The sequence below is a fragment of the Fulmarus glacialis genome, unplaced genomic scaffold (genome assembly GCF_000690835.1).
Source record: "Fulmarus glacialis isolate BGI_N327 unplaced genomic scaffold, ASM69083v1 scaffold10197, whole genome shotgun sequence".
NCBI lineage: Eukaryota > Metazoa > Chordata > Aves > Procellariiformes > Procellariidae > Fulmarus > Fulmarus glacialis.
In genome coordinates, this window is record NW_009221303.1 from 54,812 (window position 1) to 72,233 (window position 17,422).

Genomic DNA, 17,422 nt, shown 5'->3' on the forward strand with positions numbered 1-17,422 from the left:
CTCTGCTCTTGTGCGTGCAGCCAGCACCTGAACAAACAGAGCTGTATCTGCGGCAGCCTGGGAGTCCGCCAGGATTCCTCAGGGAAGGAGTGATTCAGAGCATCTGAGAAAACTGGGGGCTGCTTCCATGCATCCTTGCTTCCTGCCCGGATAATAACCCATGCATCCTTACACTGAAAGGACAGCGGGGCTGTTCCCATAAGCAAATACAGCACACGTTGTGTTGGATAAAAATGTACATGGTACAAAATCTTGAGCCTCATGGATTATCCTAGCAAGGCTGACATGATAGGGCAAAGTGTCAGACATCTAGTGGGGCTTTCCTAGAGCAGCTGGGAAGCATGAGGGCTTACGCGCTTTGGGTAGTTCAGTCTTTCAGGGAAGGTCTCGTGCATGGGGACGGTGTGCCGCAGATTTCCAGCATGCCACCTGCACGTTCACTTCATCTTCTGCTGCAGAGATAGCTTCACTACTCTAAAACAGATCTTTCACAAGTTCCAGTACAGCAGAGGAATCTTTCTGGAATAAAAGTCTTTGGAAGCAAAAAAATTTTTACAAGTAACATGTTAAAATTATGCAAGAAGTTGTGCATTGATAAACTGTACAAACTTTGAGTCAAAGCTGATGTCTGGGTCACAATGGTATTCTCCTCTTTCCTTCTTTCCATACATTAGTAAGAAACCCTTGGGACAGATCTTCAGTTATTGATTGTAATAACATGACCAGAACAAACGGAAGCGTTTATGTTGCTGCTGTTGTAAACACAAACACATCTTCCACATTATCAGTTCCCCTTTGTCCTTGTCAAGAAAATTGCTCAGGCATTGCATTCCACTCTGAAACTCTGAAAATTTTATTTTTTAAAATTTTTTGTGTGTGTGTAGTGAGTAATGGGCTAAAATCAGATGGCAGATCATCTAAGGTGAGAGTGTAGGAAGCCAAGTCTTGAATCTTCTCTAGTATTCCTAGGAGGATCAATATTAAATCTCCATCTTCTCTGAGTTGAGAAGGTGGAGGAGGAGGAGGGCAGGTAATTCCAGGCATCGGTTAGTCACAGTGTATGTGATCCATCTCCTGTTATGGTGCCTTTGATCTTGCTCTCTTTGCGTGGCCTGTCTCTGACACCAAACCTTGCCTGTCCTTCAGTAGCAAACCCTGTAACTCTTTCTGGCTCTAGCATTTCGTTTCTTCAATACTTTCCCAGTATGGAAATGTTAACCAAACCCTGAACTTTTTAATCTCTCTGTTTCTAGTCTTGTGATCTCCCTCGTATGCTAATTTTAAAAATGTGCTCGCATATTAATAGAACCCTACCCGAGGTGCGGAGCCTCTCTTTTGAAGCTTGATTTTATTTTTGATGCCTATAACAGGTGTTGGTTTAATAGGTTTGCTGTATTATGGCTTGCTTTTTTTTTTCATGAGCCCAGCCAGCTCTGTAAGCTGACACGACATAAAGGCCAAGCATGTGACTTCTCCCTGCCTTTAGCCTCACTTCACACCAAACATTTGTGCTGCAGACTCCCAGCAGCCAAGGCAGCCTTAATTCAAGCTTTGTCTAAACTGGGAGGTTTTGTGCTGATTGTATTTAAATCAGTCCAATCAAAGCCCCTTCTACGTTCCCATCTGAGGGTCCGCTTACTTTGATTTTCCGCTGTCAGCTTTCTAATGGGCAGCTGCTGAGGGGAAGTGAATGTGGCTCGAACAACAAAGGAGTGTGTTTGTGCTGCTCTCTGTGTTGATTTCGCACAAGTAGTTTGAAGCCACAGTCTAAATTAAACTGATTAGTGTTCTCCAAAGGACAGGCTTGCTGCAAAGAGGAAGGTGAATTCTTCTCCTATTAGGTCTAGTGGAAAATGTTTCACAGCCTGTTTATCAAATAAATATTCACAAAGACGCTTCGAACGAGGAAACCCACCGGGATTAAAGTGTAACTTTACCTCTAAAATATAAGCTGAGATTCCTGGAAATGCTGCAAGCCTTTGACTTTGTGCCACCTGTTGTTTTCCTGCCACCCCCTTCAGCTCCCTCCCGACTTAGAGCAAACCCAAACACGCTTTGGCTTCACTGGAACATTTTGCTTGTTTTTCTGTCTCGCAGCAGCCCAGAGGAGCGCAGAGAGTGCGTTCGCTTCCTGACGTGGTCCTCACGGGGTTGGTTTAGCAAAGAGCTGGCTGAGGTTAATCCAAATCTCCTGTAATCCTGAGGATCTATTCAAGAGTGGTGCAGAGTGCAAGGGCTAAGAGGCTGCCAGTACCTCAGGGTGTTGACCGGGGGTGCAGGCGGGTTAAGCGGCGGTGGCTGGAGGGTAGCTTCCCTCGGCTGTCCTCTCTCCGTTTGCAGCTGTAGCCGGTGCTGGCCTGAGGGCGAAGCAGTTTCTGAACAAGTGCCATATGTATACAGCTCGCAGTGTGAAAGTAATCCATTGCTGACTTTGAGTTACCTTAGTTCAGCGCTAAGATGTTACAGTTCAAGATCTGTGTTAGCTGCAAATGGGGTGTCTCCGGCAATGAGGTTGGGTATGAGCTGGGAAGTTCAACTGTTTTAGCCAGATCCTCCCATATTCATGAGCAAACCCAAATGGACTTGGATGGGCTCCTTAGTTCCTATGATTGTTTTTTCTTTTCACTGGAGCTGCTTTCACTCCAAATTCTTAGTCCTCAGAGAAGGCAGTCCTGCATCATCCTAGGCCGGTAGTACATTCCCATACACATTGGTGAACCGGCGGTAGAGAGGGGTTAAGAAACTTGCCCGAGGCAGATGAGTCAGTGCCAGAGCTGGGAATAGAAACTAAGAAACTTGGCTCCTGCTCCAGGCTGTAATTGCTCAATCTCACATTGAAGCCCTGTCATCATACACTCTTGAGGTAACACTGGCTGAAGTGAGACAGGGAAAGCTGTTTCCAGGCTGTGATACCTAAGGAGTGGGGAGAGGAAAAGACACCTGGAGGCAAACTGGTTGTGGAAGCACCGATAATTTGTGCTTTAAAGCCTGGTTTCGGCAATTGGTACTAAAATCTGATCTGTCACCTTTGAAGCCAACGAAGTGTAAACTAAGGAGCTAGTTGGGAAAAATCCAGCCCTTTTCCAGTCACTGCTAAAAGGGAGAGGCAAAGTCATAAAGTCACTGGTCTTTTTTTCTGTAAAACACCCTTGCAATGAGATGGGGAACAAAGGCAGACAAGCTGAAAGGATCCAAGTAATAACAGGAAGGGTTAAATCACATTTCAGCTCTTACTGAAAGAATGAAAAATAAAATGTAATCAAGCTAGTAAAAGGTTTGGACGATGTTGCATTCATATCACATGCTGTGTATAGGAAAAGTCAGCCGGGTTGGTTTTGTTTGAAGTGCAGTGCTTTGAGAGGGTGCAGTGCTTTGCAGCAAACTGTCTGACATTCCCCAGCTGGGACTGGCCGGGGATGGTGTTTGGAGCTGAGAGTTACATTTGGAGTCAGCCCATGTTTGAAAGAGACAGAGAGAGGGAAAGAAAGGAGCCTGTTTTTTTCCTGTGTGAAATAATGAATCCATCTAATCTGCCAGCTGTAGCACATGAAAACCAAGAGGCAAACAGACAGAAGTCACCTGGAACTGCGAACATGGCTCAAACAAAATAGTTCTTTCCTGTCCTTTTCTTCCCTTTTTAAAGTCTGTCTTCTGGGGCGGACTGGGAAATCTGGCAGGCGGGCAGATTGTATATACGTTGAGCAACTAAAGCACAAGAATATTAATACTCCAGAAAAATAACATTGGCTTCTGAAGAGCACTTCATGTCCAAACTCACTCTGTGCTCTCACTCCCTTGCAGACTTAGCTGCCCTGCGCAGGGATTGTCAGGTAATTTATAGACTCTTCACATTCATTTGTACAAGCCTTCATTTCCTGTTAATTTATGGTCAGATTCATCTCAGCCATCACAGCCTAGATGAGATCAGAGTTGAACTCGCAGCCCCTGCTTCAGCAGAGCTCCAGAAAACACGCTAGGGGTTTGCTTTCGCTTATGTCTGTGTTGAGGTACTTTCCTGAATCAGGGTCACACACACATTTAATGGACTCTCTTCTTTTGAGGAGGAAAAAGAGTTGAAATTTTTGCACTTGCTGATTCTACTAAGTTCCTTGCAAAAGAAACTAGTCCTTGGGGAAAAGAAATCCCCCTCACCTGAGCGTTCAATTTATGGAGGTCACAAAAATCTGGGTATAGTGAATTTTCCAGTATTTTAATCTCACTATTGTATAAATTCACTGGAGCTCTGTTCCACTGCGTGCCATAGATGTGAAAATTCAGTCTTTATTCCTAGCTGTAAATGAATATTGGTCATTTGGATAGTAGCTGTACCATTGCCTTTTATACAGTTTGTGGTTGCAGAGACCTGTGTGCATGTAACCCATGGAATAACCAGTTTGGGGACACAAGTTAATGACTTTCCTTTGATTTTCCTGATGCTTTTTTGCACGACATTAGCAGTGTATTGCTATAGTGGTGTAAAATTTATCCTTAATGATTTGTGGGCCTGCCCGAATTAATTAAGTATCATTTAAACTCTTTAGTCAAAGCAGCATTTCTGCAAATGTTTCCCCAGTGTAAGCTGTTTAAAGGGTGAGTCTCCAGAAAGCAAATGATTCTGGGGATGCAGTTTTTACCTTCTTCCTGTTACAGACACCCGCAAATGTGGTTGTGAAACAATCTGGTTTTAGTAACAGGGAGGGTAAAGGAGCAGATCACAGTGCGGGGAGCAGATCCCTTGCCATGTGCTATTGGTATTTTGGGGGGAAAGGTTTCTTCAGAAGGGGCTTTTCTGAACCCCTAGGAGAGCCTGAAATGGGGGAGAGGCTGGAGAAGATGGGCTCCTAGACACCCATCAGCTTCAGTGCCTGGACGGCTGTGGTTGGCTCATCTGTCAGTTTTTTGTTTCAAAGAGCTGGTGCTTTGTCGGGAGAGCTGTGACGTCCTGGTTTGCATTCAAGAGTGCTTTTACTGGCTGTTGTCTCCTCTTCTGGTTACTCAGTGGGTAGCCGGACGGATTAAGGCACAGTACTTGTCTGAACCCTCTCTGCTATCTCTTATTATTCAGCAAGTTCTCAAGTGTCTGGTGAGCGTCTCTGTTTGGAGTGCCTCACTTGCAGCCTTGCCAGTAATATCAATGACTGGACTAAATTCACATCAGGCATGTGCTCTACTTCTTGTGACTAATGCACAATGTATTTTTTTAATTGGTTACTGTTTTCCCTACTGATTCAGGCCAGAAAGGAGTCAGAGGAAAGAACTCAGGGCATTTTTAGTTAGACCTTGTTGAGTACAGATGAGGTCTAGAGGTATTTAACTGTTAGATGGCTGCGGAAGCCCTGAAGACAGCTTGTACTACCTTCTCAAAGAAAAACATTAGATTGAATCGTTCAGACTGGTATTGGTAAGGCAGCAAATGCAGGTGATCATTCTAGGCTCTGATCCTGCAGTCGGTGCTTGGGCAGGGCACTGGCAGAGTTGTCCTAATTGCACAGTGGGACAAAGGTAGCAAAAGATGAGGAAACATTTGCAAGAGCGTTTGCAAGCCCTCTTACAGTATTTCTGTGCATTACAAATCACTGTAACACAGTCCAAAGCTGGGAGTTTTCAGAAGAATCCTTAGGAATTAAGGAGACAATATTTTGTAACTTTTGCTGAGATTGTATTTACTTATCTGTTTCCTGCTCTGAAAATCCCATCCTCTGTGTAAAACATTGGCAGGTTGCTTAAACCATCGATCAGCACTGCTTGCCTGCGGGATTAAAATCCAGCCCTGCAGTCCTTGCATGTAACAAATCCATTCTGGAAGTGCAGGCTTGTAGGAGACCAAGCCCAAATTACTGGAAGAAAAACTGATGAATGGAGTCAGTTGTTCTGTAGAAGGGAAAAGTCTCGTATCGTACCAGAAAAAGTGTATGGAAGCTTGCAAATATCTGTGAGCTAGTCTCTCTAGCCATAGGAACAGCATGGGGATTAGGGAAGATCTCTCTGCTGTGGGTTTCTCTTTGGACAGCTGTTGAAGAAGCATCATAAGTCTGAGTGTGTGAACTCGGGGGCCAGCCTGTGGGCCTGCTGCAGCCTCAGATATTCTTTCTGTTTTTTTAAGAAAACTAAATTGTCTCTGTTTCTCTTCCTGACTGTTTCAGGCATCACAACAGGATCCGCAGCATTGAAGCAAGTCAACTGAAGCCCTACGTTACCCTGGAAACGTTGGACCTGAGTTTCAATGACATCACGGAAATCCGAAACGGCTGCTTTCCGCAGGGACTTCACATAAAGGAGCTGTGAGTTTTTCTTCTTGGGAACAGCTTTTGCCGAGTTACCACAGCAGAGAAAAGGGCCTCAAACCTTCTTGAAAAAATGGAGAGGGAATGAACATGCAAAGTATGGGGTTATTCATCAGGATTTTAAGTGCAAAGGAGAATTAGAAGGCACATTGTCCCTACTGTTAGCTTATTTTTTGAGCTCTGTCTTTTTGGTTTCTCATGTATCTGTAAAGAATGCCGATTATTATTAATTGCATTGCATGGGAATGTTGCAACAGAGAAGAGGTATCCTGCCTCCTTCAGGTATGGGTATCTTTACAGCTGCAAACCTAGAAGCCAGAACTGTCTGTGTCTCTTCCCCAGTGGAAAGTGTATATGCTGTTTCCCAGATCAGCCCATGTGTACCTGGAAGAGGGGAGGGGGAATTACTATTTCATCGTTAAAATGGTTACTGAATGTTAAGAACAGAAATCTCTCGTTGGTTATCTGAAGAAAACCTGGGGTTAAGCAGAGTAATACCCTCCCAGTAGAGATGTTTGCCTATTCAGGGAAACATAAAATAATCTGTGTTTTAGGTACCTTTGAAGTGGTGCAGACAGATAATCTGCTTGCATTAAAGTTTGCACCAAAGTTTCTGCCCCTGATTGTAAGAGGATATAAGAGAGTGGTGTTGTGACTGATGTTTGCCTGTTACCCTGTAAATACCCTCTGTGGCTAAGGCTAGGATCCAGGTAAGAAAGAGCCCTGGGACAGATGCTGAGGGGAAAATGGGGAATTAATAGAGTCATCCTGCACTGGAATATTCTCCAGTTTCTGGCTTCCACTCCCGATTGCCTTGCTGAAGTAGGAGGGTATCAGGGAGCTCTTGGGAGCTCTTCCCGCTCTGTCCTCTGTTCCCAAGGAGCTCTTGGGAAGCAGCACTTCTCCACATTCATCACATGGCTCTGGGAAAGGCACTGTGCTCTTTGTGCAGCCAGAAATCCAACTGATTTGAAGCCACCTCTGTAACCAGCCTGTCTGGAGACCAACCAAATGCTGATAAAAGGAGATTTCCGACAGAACTGTTCATTTTTCTGCTGTGATTTATTGCAGCTACCTGGGGAGCAACAGAATCAGCACCCTGGAGCCTGGTGCTTTTGATAGTCTGTCACGGTCCCTGCTAACACTTCGTCTGAGTAAAAACAGGATCACTCAGCTTCCTGTCAAGGCGTTCAGGCTACCCAGGCTAACACAACTGTGAGTAGACATGTGCACTTTAATTAAGCTCAGCCACACTTTATGGAGGCAAAATGTCCCTGAGGATAAACACACCAAATGTCACCCTTCCTCACCTGCTATGTATAAAACTTAGAATACACTATGCAGTGGTCCTCTGCCAGCACCTAGTAAAACATGTTGGGAGAGGGTCCTTTTTGTCTTGTAGCTATTGGCTTTTCAGGCTGTTCTTTTGATCAGGTGGGAAGGGAGGGATGCTGCAGCAGACATCAGCATCTTGTGCACTTGACAGCATAAGACAAATCCATTCTCTTAAAAGCTCCTGGTGGCACAAGAGAGGTTTGGAAGATGTTTCTATTGCGAGTGAAAGAGCTCAGCTACCATGTTAGTTTTTCAAGACCACACAGGTATCTTTATGTGGCAATAAAAAAGTAATGTGGAAGGTTGTTAAACTGTGCAGTGATACATGGGCAGAGAAATAGCACTCTAGATGAGTTAACACACACATCGTTGTTGTCCTGCCTGCGGGCTGTATGGCAGGAGCTGCATGGGGACGCATAGACATCTGCAGCTATAAATATGTTTTATGTGTACAATAGTAGCGCTAATGGTTTAGCTTTTCCCTTCTGCTGCTGTTGGAGAAATGGGCCCAGCCTGAGGCCTGTTGCAGTCTTTCCATCAAATTTGATAGGCAAAAGGTCAGCCTCTTGTCTGTTGACGTAAGTCCACAAAAGCTGTTGGAACTCACACCTCTAGATGGCAACTTCTTCTTGATTGAGAGACAAATCCTTAAGCTAAGATGTGTCTAAGGAATGGGTGTGCATTTGTGCTTGCATACATGTAGGATTTATAGCCAATTTGGGATTGAACAGTGTGACACAATAGCATCTTAAAAGTCTGTTACCTCTCAGTTGGAAGTTACTGTCCATTGACTGAGAGCTTGTAATCCACTGTGTTTGTCTGCATCATGTGCAAAGCTGTAATAAAAATGAGGGTCAACTCCATCTGGTTAGGAACACAGTTTTCACTGAAAGTTGGAGTAATTGGTACTCTTAAAGACAGTCTCACAGCTGGTTGTTTAACCCTGTAGATAAACATGAACGCATTGCAAGTTATACAGACTTGATGTGTTGTAGTATTTGTGTACAGTTCTTTTTCTGGCAAAGCGTAGTTCACTAATAGCCTAGGAAGTGCAGTAAGGCAAGAGTCTTTAGGCCTGCAAACTTTTTAATTGCTTACTTGACTTTGGTTACACTTAACTTGAGTGCAAGTTCAACATTGTTTTTTCAGGCAGTTAAAAAGTAAGCTTAAAGTTTCTATGGCTTTCTCATCTTTTCCAAAACAAGTTCTGATGTTGTAACTTCCACCATTTTCTTCAACGCAAACGCTGAATAGGGAACTGCCTTTAGGTTAGTCTTGTATGTGCAGAAAGGTATCCATTTTAAAAGCTCTATCTTGAGCTTTAGTGCATTGCGTCGATGAAGTTTTCCACTGACTTTATGGAACTGGGTTTTCACCTGGTATGTCTGGGTCTAGCGATCTATGACGTAGGTTGGTAAAGTGTGCTGTGATGATGTTCATATCGCTATTCAGAAAAAAGGTATTCCCAAAATTTAGGAGTCCCTCCCCACCCAGGGAAAAAAAAAAAAGAAGAAATTTAATGAACCAAGTTAGAGATCTTTGTATACACAAAATACTAAGACTGCCTTGTTATTGGAAAGAACTTGTTTAATTCTTTATTAGTTTCTTATAATAGGAAAAAATGTGAAATTTGTCAGGGGAACTGAAAGCTTTCCTTTCAAACTTAGCCATAAAATTTCCTCTTGGGTTCACAGTTCTTACGGCACCCGCTTGCTTCAGAGCACATTTTTACTGGGCGGTTACAAGTCCTGTAAAAGCAATGGGTTGTAAGGGAAATAATGCTGATGTTTAACTGTTTTGGTTCAAATGGTGTCTCTGCTTGAGAGAAGATGACGTGTGAAAATTGGTGAAAAGGATAAATGGCTTAAAAGAAATGCAGAGAGAGGAGGGATGAAGAGGAATTGCCGCACTCTCTCTGTTATTTCTCTATAGTGAAAGTCTGTCCCAGGGTGAGTTTATTTAAGCGCTCACACCCAGCTGACTTCCCTGGCTAGCTCTGGGATTGAAAGTTTCCGGTGCGCTTCTGCTCTCTCCTGGGAACCGTTGACAGAGGAGTTGTTGGCATTGCTGTCCCCATTGTATGCTGCACACATGATTTCGTGAGAAAGGACTGGGATTTAATAAACTTCTATGGCCTTGGTGATTTTAGGGAGCTGAACCGGAATCGCATCCGCCTGATTGAAGGCCTGACGTTCCAGGGACTGGACAGCTTGGAAGTCCTGAAACTCCAGCGCAACAACATAAGCAAATTGACTGATGGGGCTTTCTGGGGTCTAGCCAAGATGCAAGTTCTGTAAGTTGGAGAGACGGGCTCTTATCCCTTAAACAGCCTAGACTTCACCTGCTATTATGTCCTTCTCTGCATTTTAGCAAGGACTCCCATCAGAGACCTGTGGGCACCTGTGCCAGTCCTCATGCTTCTTCCTATGTTCTGCATGCACAGAGATCTGCCATGCCATAGCAGCTTCTGTTTAGTTGGCCCACAGTTTACTAAAGCCCATTGGTTTACTAGGTGTTCTATAAAAAAAGTCCTGTTTTTCAAGCTGTGGCGGTATTCCTTTGAAAGTTTGACCATTTGAACATTCAGTAAGATCTCAATTGGTCTTTAAATAAAAGCTCATCTGGCTTCTGCAAATTTGTTTTGACTGATACATGGAAACTCTGTTGCAGACCTGATTATTCTGCCTCTTGGGATACCTAGAAATCAGGCTGGCCTGTCTCAGTGATGTGTTCTTTCCATACGAGAGAACAAATTGAATAGTCATTGCAGAGAAAGGCTTTAAACTTCCAACATGACTGGCTTTCAAGTGTGTTTGCAAGGTCACAAGTGATTAAAGCAGGATGTTTCTGGACGCTGCTGTCACACAACTGAGAGTCTGCAAATACAAACTTGAATGGGATGCTTTAAGCCCAGTTTACTTGCAGTGGAGCGTACCTCTGCAGTCACAGCTCATTCTGGGTATTTCCTTTGTGTTGTCCTTGAATTTCTATTCTTCACCTGCACAAGAAATGCTCACACATGGCACATATCCACATGGGTATGTAGAAAAGTGTGTAGGAATGGCTAAAATCCCAATCCTTGTTGAAAATTCTTCAGCATTTGACCAGTGCTGCTTATCTGTCAGTTCCTTCTGATTTTTCTCCACAGCCACCTGGAGTATAACAGCCTGACAGAAGTAAACAGTGGCTCTCTCTATGGCCTTTCATCTCTACACCAGCTTCACCTCAGTAACAACTCCATATCCCGCATCAACCCTGATGGCTGGAGCTTCTGTCAGAAGCTGCATGAGCTGTAAGTTATTTCTATTGTGGTTGGTTCGGCAGGGTTTGATGCTAATGTAACGTTCGCAGGAAAGAGGAGTAAGGATTTTTCCCAATCACATGGCTTACAGCTCCTGCTGTATCAACCTGTAGAAATGCAGGAACTGCAGCCTCCTGAGTGATGCCCTTGTTATTCGTTATGTTATGACCTTCAGAGCACCTAATTAAAATACGTTTGCACCAGAAACAAAGACTAGAACCCACTAAAAGTATACAGTGCCAAAAGACTTAGAGAGTTTGTGATCTGCGGCTTGCCAACGCTTTTTAGCCAGCTGATTGCAAGACATGCACAGCTTGTCATATAATGACTGTACAGCCTGAAGGAAGCTTTGCTGTATCCTCTGTATTTACAAAGAACAATCGTGTTTTTAACTAGCAGAGATTTGGCCCTTTAAAGGCAGTTCTCCTTCTTTCTCCTGTTTACGCTTTACCCTTCCTGTAGGGCTCAGTTATTTAAAAGTAAATACGTTGACTTTGCTCTCCTGAGATTTCCAGCTGTGAATACAGTCTCTTTGATAAATGAAAGAAAGCCTTGCTGCTAAGGACAGCCCCACAAGGGTGTCTTTTGGGTCTGTGGCACTGCTTAATGCCTTTTTGAAGAGACACACATGGATGCTTGCAGTATTTACAGAAGTAGCTGTCATCCCCTCGGTGGGACTGTGGAAAGATTCACTTTTTTCTTTGGGGAACTTGACACATGTGGTTAGCGGAACTGTAATTCATTCTGCTTGGTGCTCGGAAATCTCTTGTTAAACATTGTTAGGGATTCTCCTATCCACCAAAAAGCGGTACGGTAAAACAGCTTCCTGCTTTCAGAGGCCTCACTCTGGACTCAGACTAAAGGTCGGTATCTGCCTACCCAGCTGTGAGTCCCTAGTCTTTTGGGATGTGGATTCAGAGCTGGGTCGACATGACACATGTCACTCCTTTAAGTTTAGAATTGAGGTATTAGTCCAGTGACCAGCTGTGATTTTCTGTTGAACCCAAATTATTCATTCAGATGTGGATTATTTTTTTGAGGCATAAGGAAATATTTTATTTTCTGTTTTAGTTAAATACCTATGTGATTGTTTAATTACCTAATTTTTCAAATTGCTGTGAAACTGCCCGTGCCTAAAAGTCTCCTTTGCTTGGCACAGTGCTGTAGGCAGCTACAGTTCCTTCACGTGCAGATCCTCAAGTGGTATTTTACTAGATTAAGGCAGTGTCAGTGGAGAAATCTTCAAGGCGACAGATCAGAATCAGCACCGTGCTCCACCCGTAGTTTGCTTAAATCTGAAGCATCAAGAAAGGGAGTCTGCCTTCCTGGGGCACTCGCAGTTGGACCGCTGGAATAGCCAAATTCAGATCACTACACTGTGTTAGTAGCACAGCTCTGGGAACTTTCTGCTCTGAGGGACCCAATATCTGGTGCCTGTGTTGAAGCTTTATTTCAGCCTGGGTTCAGATGGGATGGGTAAGCCCCATCTGTATCTTGCAGAGCTAATGTCGGAACTCTTTTAGGGAGAACTTTGCTTCCTTTTCTACCTGACGCTGTCTTTGCAAACCCTAAAGGTTTAGGTGGGAGGTTGCACATCATGCTGAGTCCTTTATTTGTCAGGTATGGATTGGGATCTCTTGCCAACAAGCAGTGCTAGCAGTGAGCTGTCCTGGCTTAGAGGCCATCCTCTGCAGTAACTGCTGAAACCCAGTGCAGGACTACTTGCTCTGGTGCAGAATGGGGTAGATTTGGAAAATACCTCGTGGTGTGAGGTGGTAGGAGCCACAGGGGTGTGCTTGGCCTGACAAACAGGATTGTGCTAGAGTGTGAGGCTAGAGACGACATTAGCTGAGATTCGAAAGGCGATTATGTGGGTGTTAGCACACATCTCTGCAAAATATTACAAGCTCTTGCAGGTGTTGCCTTTAGGGTAAGGCTGCTGCAGGGAGCCATCAGATACTCCTAACTGAAACTCCCACAGCCAAAGAGTACTTGTAGGAGAGGTCTGCTCTGAAATTGAAGAGTGAGGAAAGGAAGCACTAGATACATCTAGACTGCCTCTGTGCGCTTCTTTGAATGTTTCATTCCATATTAAAAGATCCTTGCTCACCTCCCCTATTGCTAAATCTACTGGGTTTCAGTTATCAGAAAACACTGTCTCTGGTTGTACAGGGAATGAATTTCAAAGTCCTTGACCCAAGAAAGAGAGGTAGCCAGACCCCTGCTTATCTGTGCTAAGGAAGGAGGTGGTCATCTGAAGGATGAGTTGTCTCTCCTTGTGCTGCTGTGAGAAAACGTGACCTCAGGGCTCTGGTCTGATGCAAAAGCTAACAAGGAAAGAGAGCTCTTGCCTTGTTATGGGCATGAGAAAGGGCTGATTGTATTCACCAGTCAGGTGCAAGGGCATCAACATCATGGAAAAATCCACAGAGGGAGCATAGGATTTCATCAGAGGTAAATGATAATTTGGCTACTGGGTCTTTCTTTTCACTTTTTACCTATAGCTTGGTCAACGGGAATGAAACGTGTTAAATGTACCTGGTCCAGAACTGGCTGGCAGCAGGAGCCCCAGCTGTACAACAGGTTTCTGGTTAACCCCTTTATGTATCACTTTTGGCATGCTGCTCTGTGTGCTGCTCTCCTATTTCCTCGCCGTGCCGAAAGGGCTATGTAGACAAACATTTCCCCTTGTTTGTTCCAGTGATTTCTCACTGGTAGAGAGACGAGAAGGTGGAGGAAGCAGCAGAGACCTGCTGACTTCTCTCAACCCAGATAATCCAAACTGCTGAGGAGGGGAACACACTATTTTGCAAATTGGCCTGTCCCATTGGCAGGCAGCAGAGCTCTTACATGTTGAAGGAAGCCACTGCCAGGTGCGTTAGCTCTTGAAACCTTCCATCTGGTTGCAGCTATTGAGAGAGCCCTCTAAAGACTGCTGCTCTCCGTCCATCTTGAGGTGATGTCAGGATGAACAGAGGGGAACATGCCTTCACCAGTTGTGGCAGGAACTCTTCTGTGTAGAATCAACTATTTTTTTCTCAGCCAGGTTTAAGATTACTTTTGAACACTCTTTTTTTTTTTAAAAGCCAAATTCTTTAATCGCAGGTGAGGATATAATTTTGACCGGATGCCAGTTCTTCATAACTAACACTACAGCTTCTTTAGGAATGAAAGTATGTTGTCCCATACCTTCTTCAAACTCATTAATCTTTGCTGAATTTTTTCCAAAGCTTGCCCTCTGCCTACTCACACAGCTAAAAGATAGCTTGTTTGCCAAGTAAATGACACCCTCAGTACTTCGGAGTATGTGTCTGTTTTGACTTAGGTTTTGGCTTTGCAGTGACTTTCATGCAAGCCCTAGACACATTTTTAAGCAGACTCATTAACAGGCAGTACTAGAAGAGGAATTTGGAGGTTTGGAACACAGTGAGATTTTTTTTTTTTCTTGTTGTCTGTACAATGAAGGATTTCAGTGCTTGTTCAAAGCTGTGTAACTCCACTTTTTGAAAAGAGATTTTTTTTTTCTTGTTGTCTGTACAATGAAGGATTTCAGTGCTTGTTCAAAGCTGCATAACTCCACTTTTAGCAGCCCAAACTCTCACATCTTTTGAAGTGACTTGTGTTGGCAGGTCACTAAGGTATTTTCAAAAATCCTATGCAACTGTTCTTTGTAAAGAGATAAACTTGAGAAAATGTGAGTAGCAGCATGTAGCTGAATGCCAGTTTTTAAAGCCCACATGTCAGTGTGCAGGCAACTTAAAGCGGAGGCTATTGCTAGTCACACTCAGCTGCCAGTAGCCCTGCAGGGCTTAACCAGTTGCAGTGACATGCAGAGATCAGGAGGAATATACTTGCAGTTGGGAGCTGTGGGTGGATGTTTCAGGCTGAAGATCACTGACCAGTGACCCTGTCTGCTGCTACCCCAGGAGGTCCCTGATTTGACAAGCCACGCTGGCCTTCAACATCAGCAATGCTGCGGCTTTTCTGTTTGCATAGAAGGTGGTTGCATATTGTGTGAAGTGTCCACAGTGGCTTGTATCTTCCCATGCCCTGCCCTTGGTGTCAAATCTCGGAAGCCTAGTCTGCACCCTGGCTGGGAGAGAAAAACAGCTTTCTTCCTACGAGCTTCCAAACTGCAACAGGAGTAGCACTTAAAAAAAATCTCCAAAACCAGAGATAATACAGGCAAGGGGAAGAGACGGATGGAAAACTAGGAAAAAACCAACCTTCCAGTATTAGTCACTTGTAAATGGAGAAGAGACTGTACATTCCTTGACAAAGGGGAGAGGGAGGGAAGGCGGCTGGTTTATAACAGATACCTCCTTCCTGTGCATGAAAGGAAGCATTCAATTGCCTTGTGGTGAAATGCTTTTGGCTCTTGACTGGGGTGGAGCAGGCTGTGAAGGCACCCACACCCAGACGCCTGGGGCTTGCTGTGCACAAGTGCAGAACGATAAGACACCTCCTGAATACAGAAGTCTGGACCCTGCCAAGAGCACGTGTGAACTTCAGAATCCATCTGTTTGACGTCACCCTCCACCTCGCAGGGTGTGGGGAAGGAGGGGACTGCTTTTTCCTGTAAACCGCAGAGGGAATCCAAATGGGAGTGAGGATTGAACACAACCAGGACTGATATCTGAGTGTTACCTATACATCTGGGGACTGAGGAAGGGTGGTGCTCCCAGGCCCTAACCTAGCCATACAGGCCATGGAGGAAGAGTAGCTTCTCCCCACCGTAAGTGACAGCATGCGTATTAGTTTATTGCTCTCATTCACTTCTGGAGGAGCCTCTCTTTGTTGCCTGTACAGAACACTTAACCTGTAACTGGGTACCAAATGCCTCCTGCTCCCTTATGGTCATCCAGGCTGCCCCATGGGTATCTTGTGGGAATATTTGCAGACTGCAGTCTTATTTCCTAATCAAGCTGTTATGTATCCACCCAGTACACATCGCCTCTCGTAAGGTGGTTGTGGGAGGCAGGCATTGGTTGGCACAGAGGAGTTTGGAAAATACTGATTGGATTGACAAGGACTGTTGTTTTTTTTTCCTCAGAATACTCTCTTACAACAACTTAACCAGGCTGGATGAAGGAAGCTTGGCAGACCTTGGGGGACTGCATGTACTACGATTGAGCCACAATTCCATCAATCATATTGCAGAAGGTGCCTTCAAGGGACTCAAAAACCTACGTGTCCTGTAAGTTGCCCCCAGCTTTTGTCAGCTAACACCTGTCTTCCCTCCACAGTTTGTGTTCTGTCAATCTGTTCTGCTTTGCAGTTGCTTTGGGTGCTCGTGTCCTCAGTGTCAAACTCCTCTACACGTTGCTTGGTTGTCTTCAGCAGCTTTTGTGTTTACCCCATTATTCAACTTCAGTGAACTTGTATTTTTTAATTAAGAGTAGTTAGGAGAATTGCAGTTGGACTACTCAGTGTGGTAGGGTGCTTTCAGAGTAGAGGGCTCCAGAGTAAAATTATGGGAAGACAGGACAGGATCCTGAATCTAGCCCAGCTGAGCAAAAATCCCTGAGGTTTCAGTCCTTCAGCTAATAGCAGAATTTCTCTTGCCATCATATTGACTTCAATTGAAATTCTTAGAAAAGGACAGTTTATGTTGAGTCATTCTGCACTCAGGAGGAGTAGGGAATGATTCCTTCCAGTGACAACGCTGGAAATTTGAATATTCTCTTAAATGTGCTATCAAGCATTTTTGTGTGCTTATACTTTTTTTTTTTTTAATTGAATAATAAATATAAAATCCTGGGCTAAGATGGTGTTGAGAAGAAAAAAAAAATGGCAAAACAAAAAAATTCAGTTGTTGGGCTTGGGATCTGATTATACCAGAAGTGTAACAACACAGGAAGCTTCACCCATTCTTCACAGGAAGCTGCTACAGATATCATGAGAGTAACCACAAGTCTTTCTCTTTAATGCAGAATTGGGCTCACCTGGATCATGAAATGTTCTGTTGCTCTGATTTTCGTGGTAACCTCTGAACAACAAAGAAGTTGCCATGCTATCAAGAGAAAAGTTTCATGTGCCCTAATACTGAATTGCAAAATGATCCATCCAGTGGTGGCTATGGCCATTTACCAGAGACTTTTATTTTAAAGTCACTGACACAACATAATACCTGGAAATGTCACACTGGAAATGAGCTTGCTGTGGAGAAGATAGCAACTTCTAGATTTTAGGGCTAATAGAGACCGTTGGACAGGTCAATCTGACCTCCTCTGGGAAGCCAGCTATAGAACTGCACCATTATACACTGTTAAGCCCAAGAGCTACGTTAAATTGAGGTACACCTGGGCTTGCCTTAGAAACATCAGAAGATGGGGAATCCAGTTCTTTTAATTGTCCATTCCTGCAGCTCTGTTGCCTCTGTCTCCCTTGTTTGTACCTGCAGAGCTGCTGGCTGCTCTCCTCCTTTCTCCAGAGGCTGCGGGCTTAGCACCTTCATCTGGCACACCACAAAGTTCTCACAGCCTGTGTTATAGCACTGTCC

At 44.3% G+C, this 17,422-nt stretch overlaps 1 protein-coding gene across 1 annotated transcript in view; it reads left to right on the plus strand.

Annotated features, from left to right (window-relative positions):
- LRIG1 (leucine-rich repeats and immunoglobulin-like domains 1) overlaps window positions 1–17,422 on the plus strand; it is a 54,477-nt gene that overhangs the window by 17,926 nt on the left and 19,129 nt on the right. Inside the window, exons 3-7 of the mRNA XM_009581059.1 lie at window positions 6,144–6,281; window positions 7,356–7,499; window positions 9,769–9,912; window positions 10,768–10,911; window positions 15,974–16,117. Of these exons, the coding sequence (XP_009579354.1) occupies window positions 6,144–6,281; window positions 7,356–7,499; window positions 9,769–9,912; window positions 10,768–10,911; window positions 15,974–16,117 (714 nt within the window). The remainder of the gene's footprint in view (window positions 1–6,143; window positions 6,282–7,355; window positions 7,500–9,768; window positions 9,913–10,767; window positions 10,912–15,973; window positions 16,118–17,422) is intronic.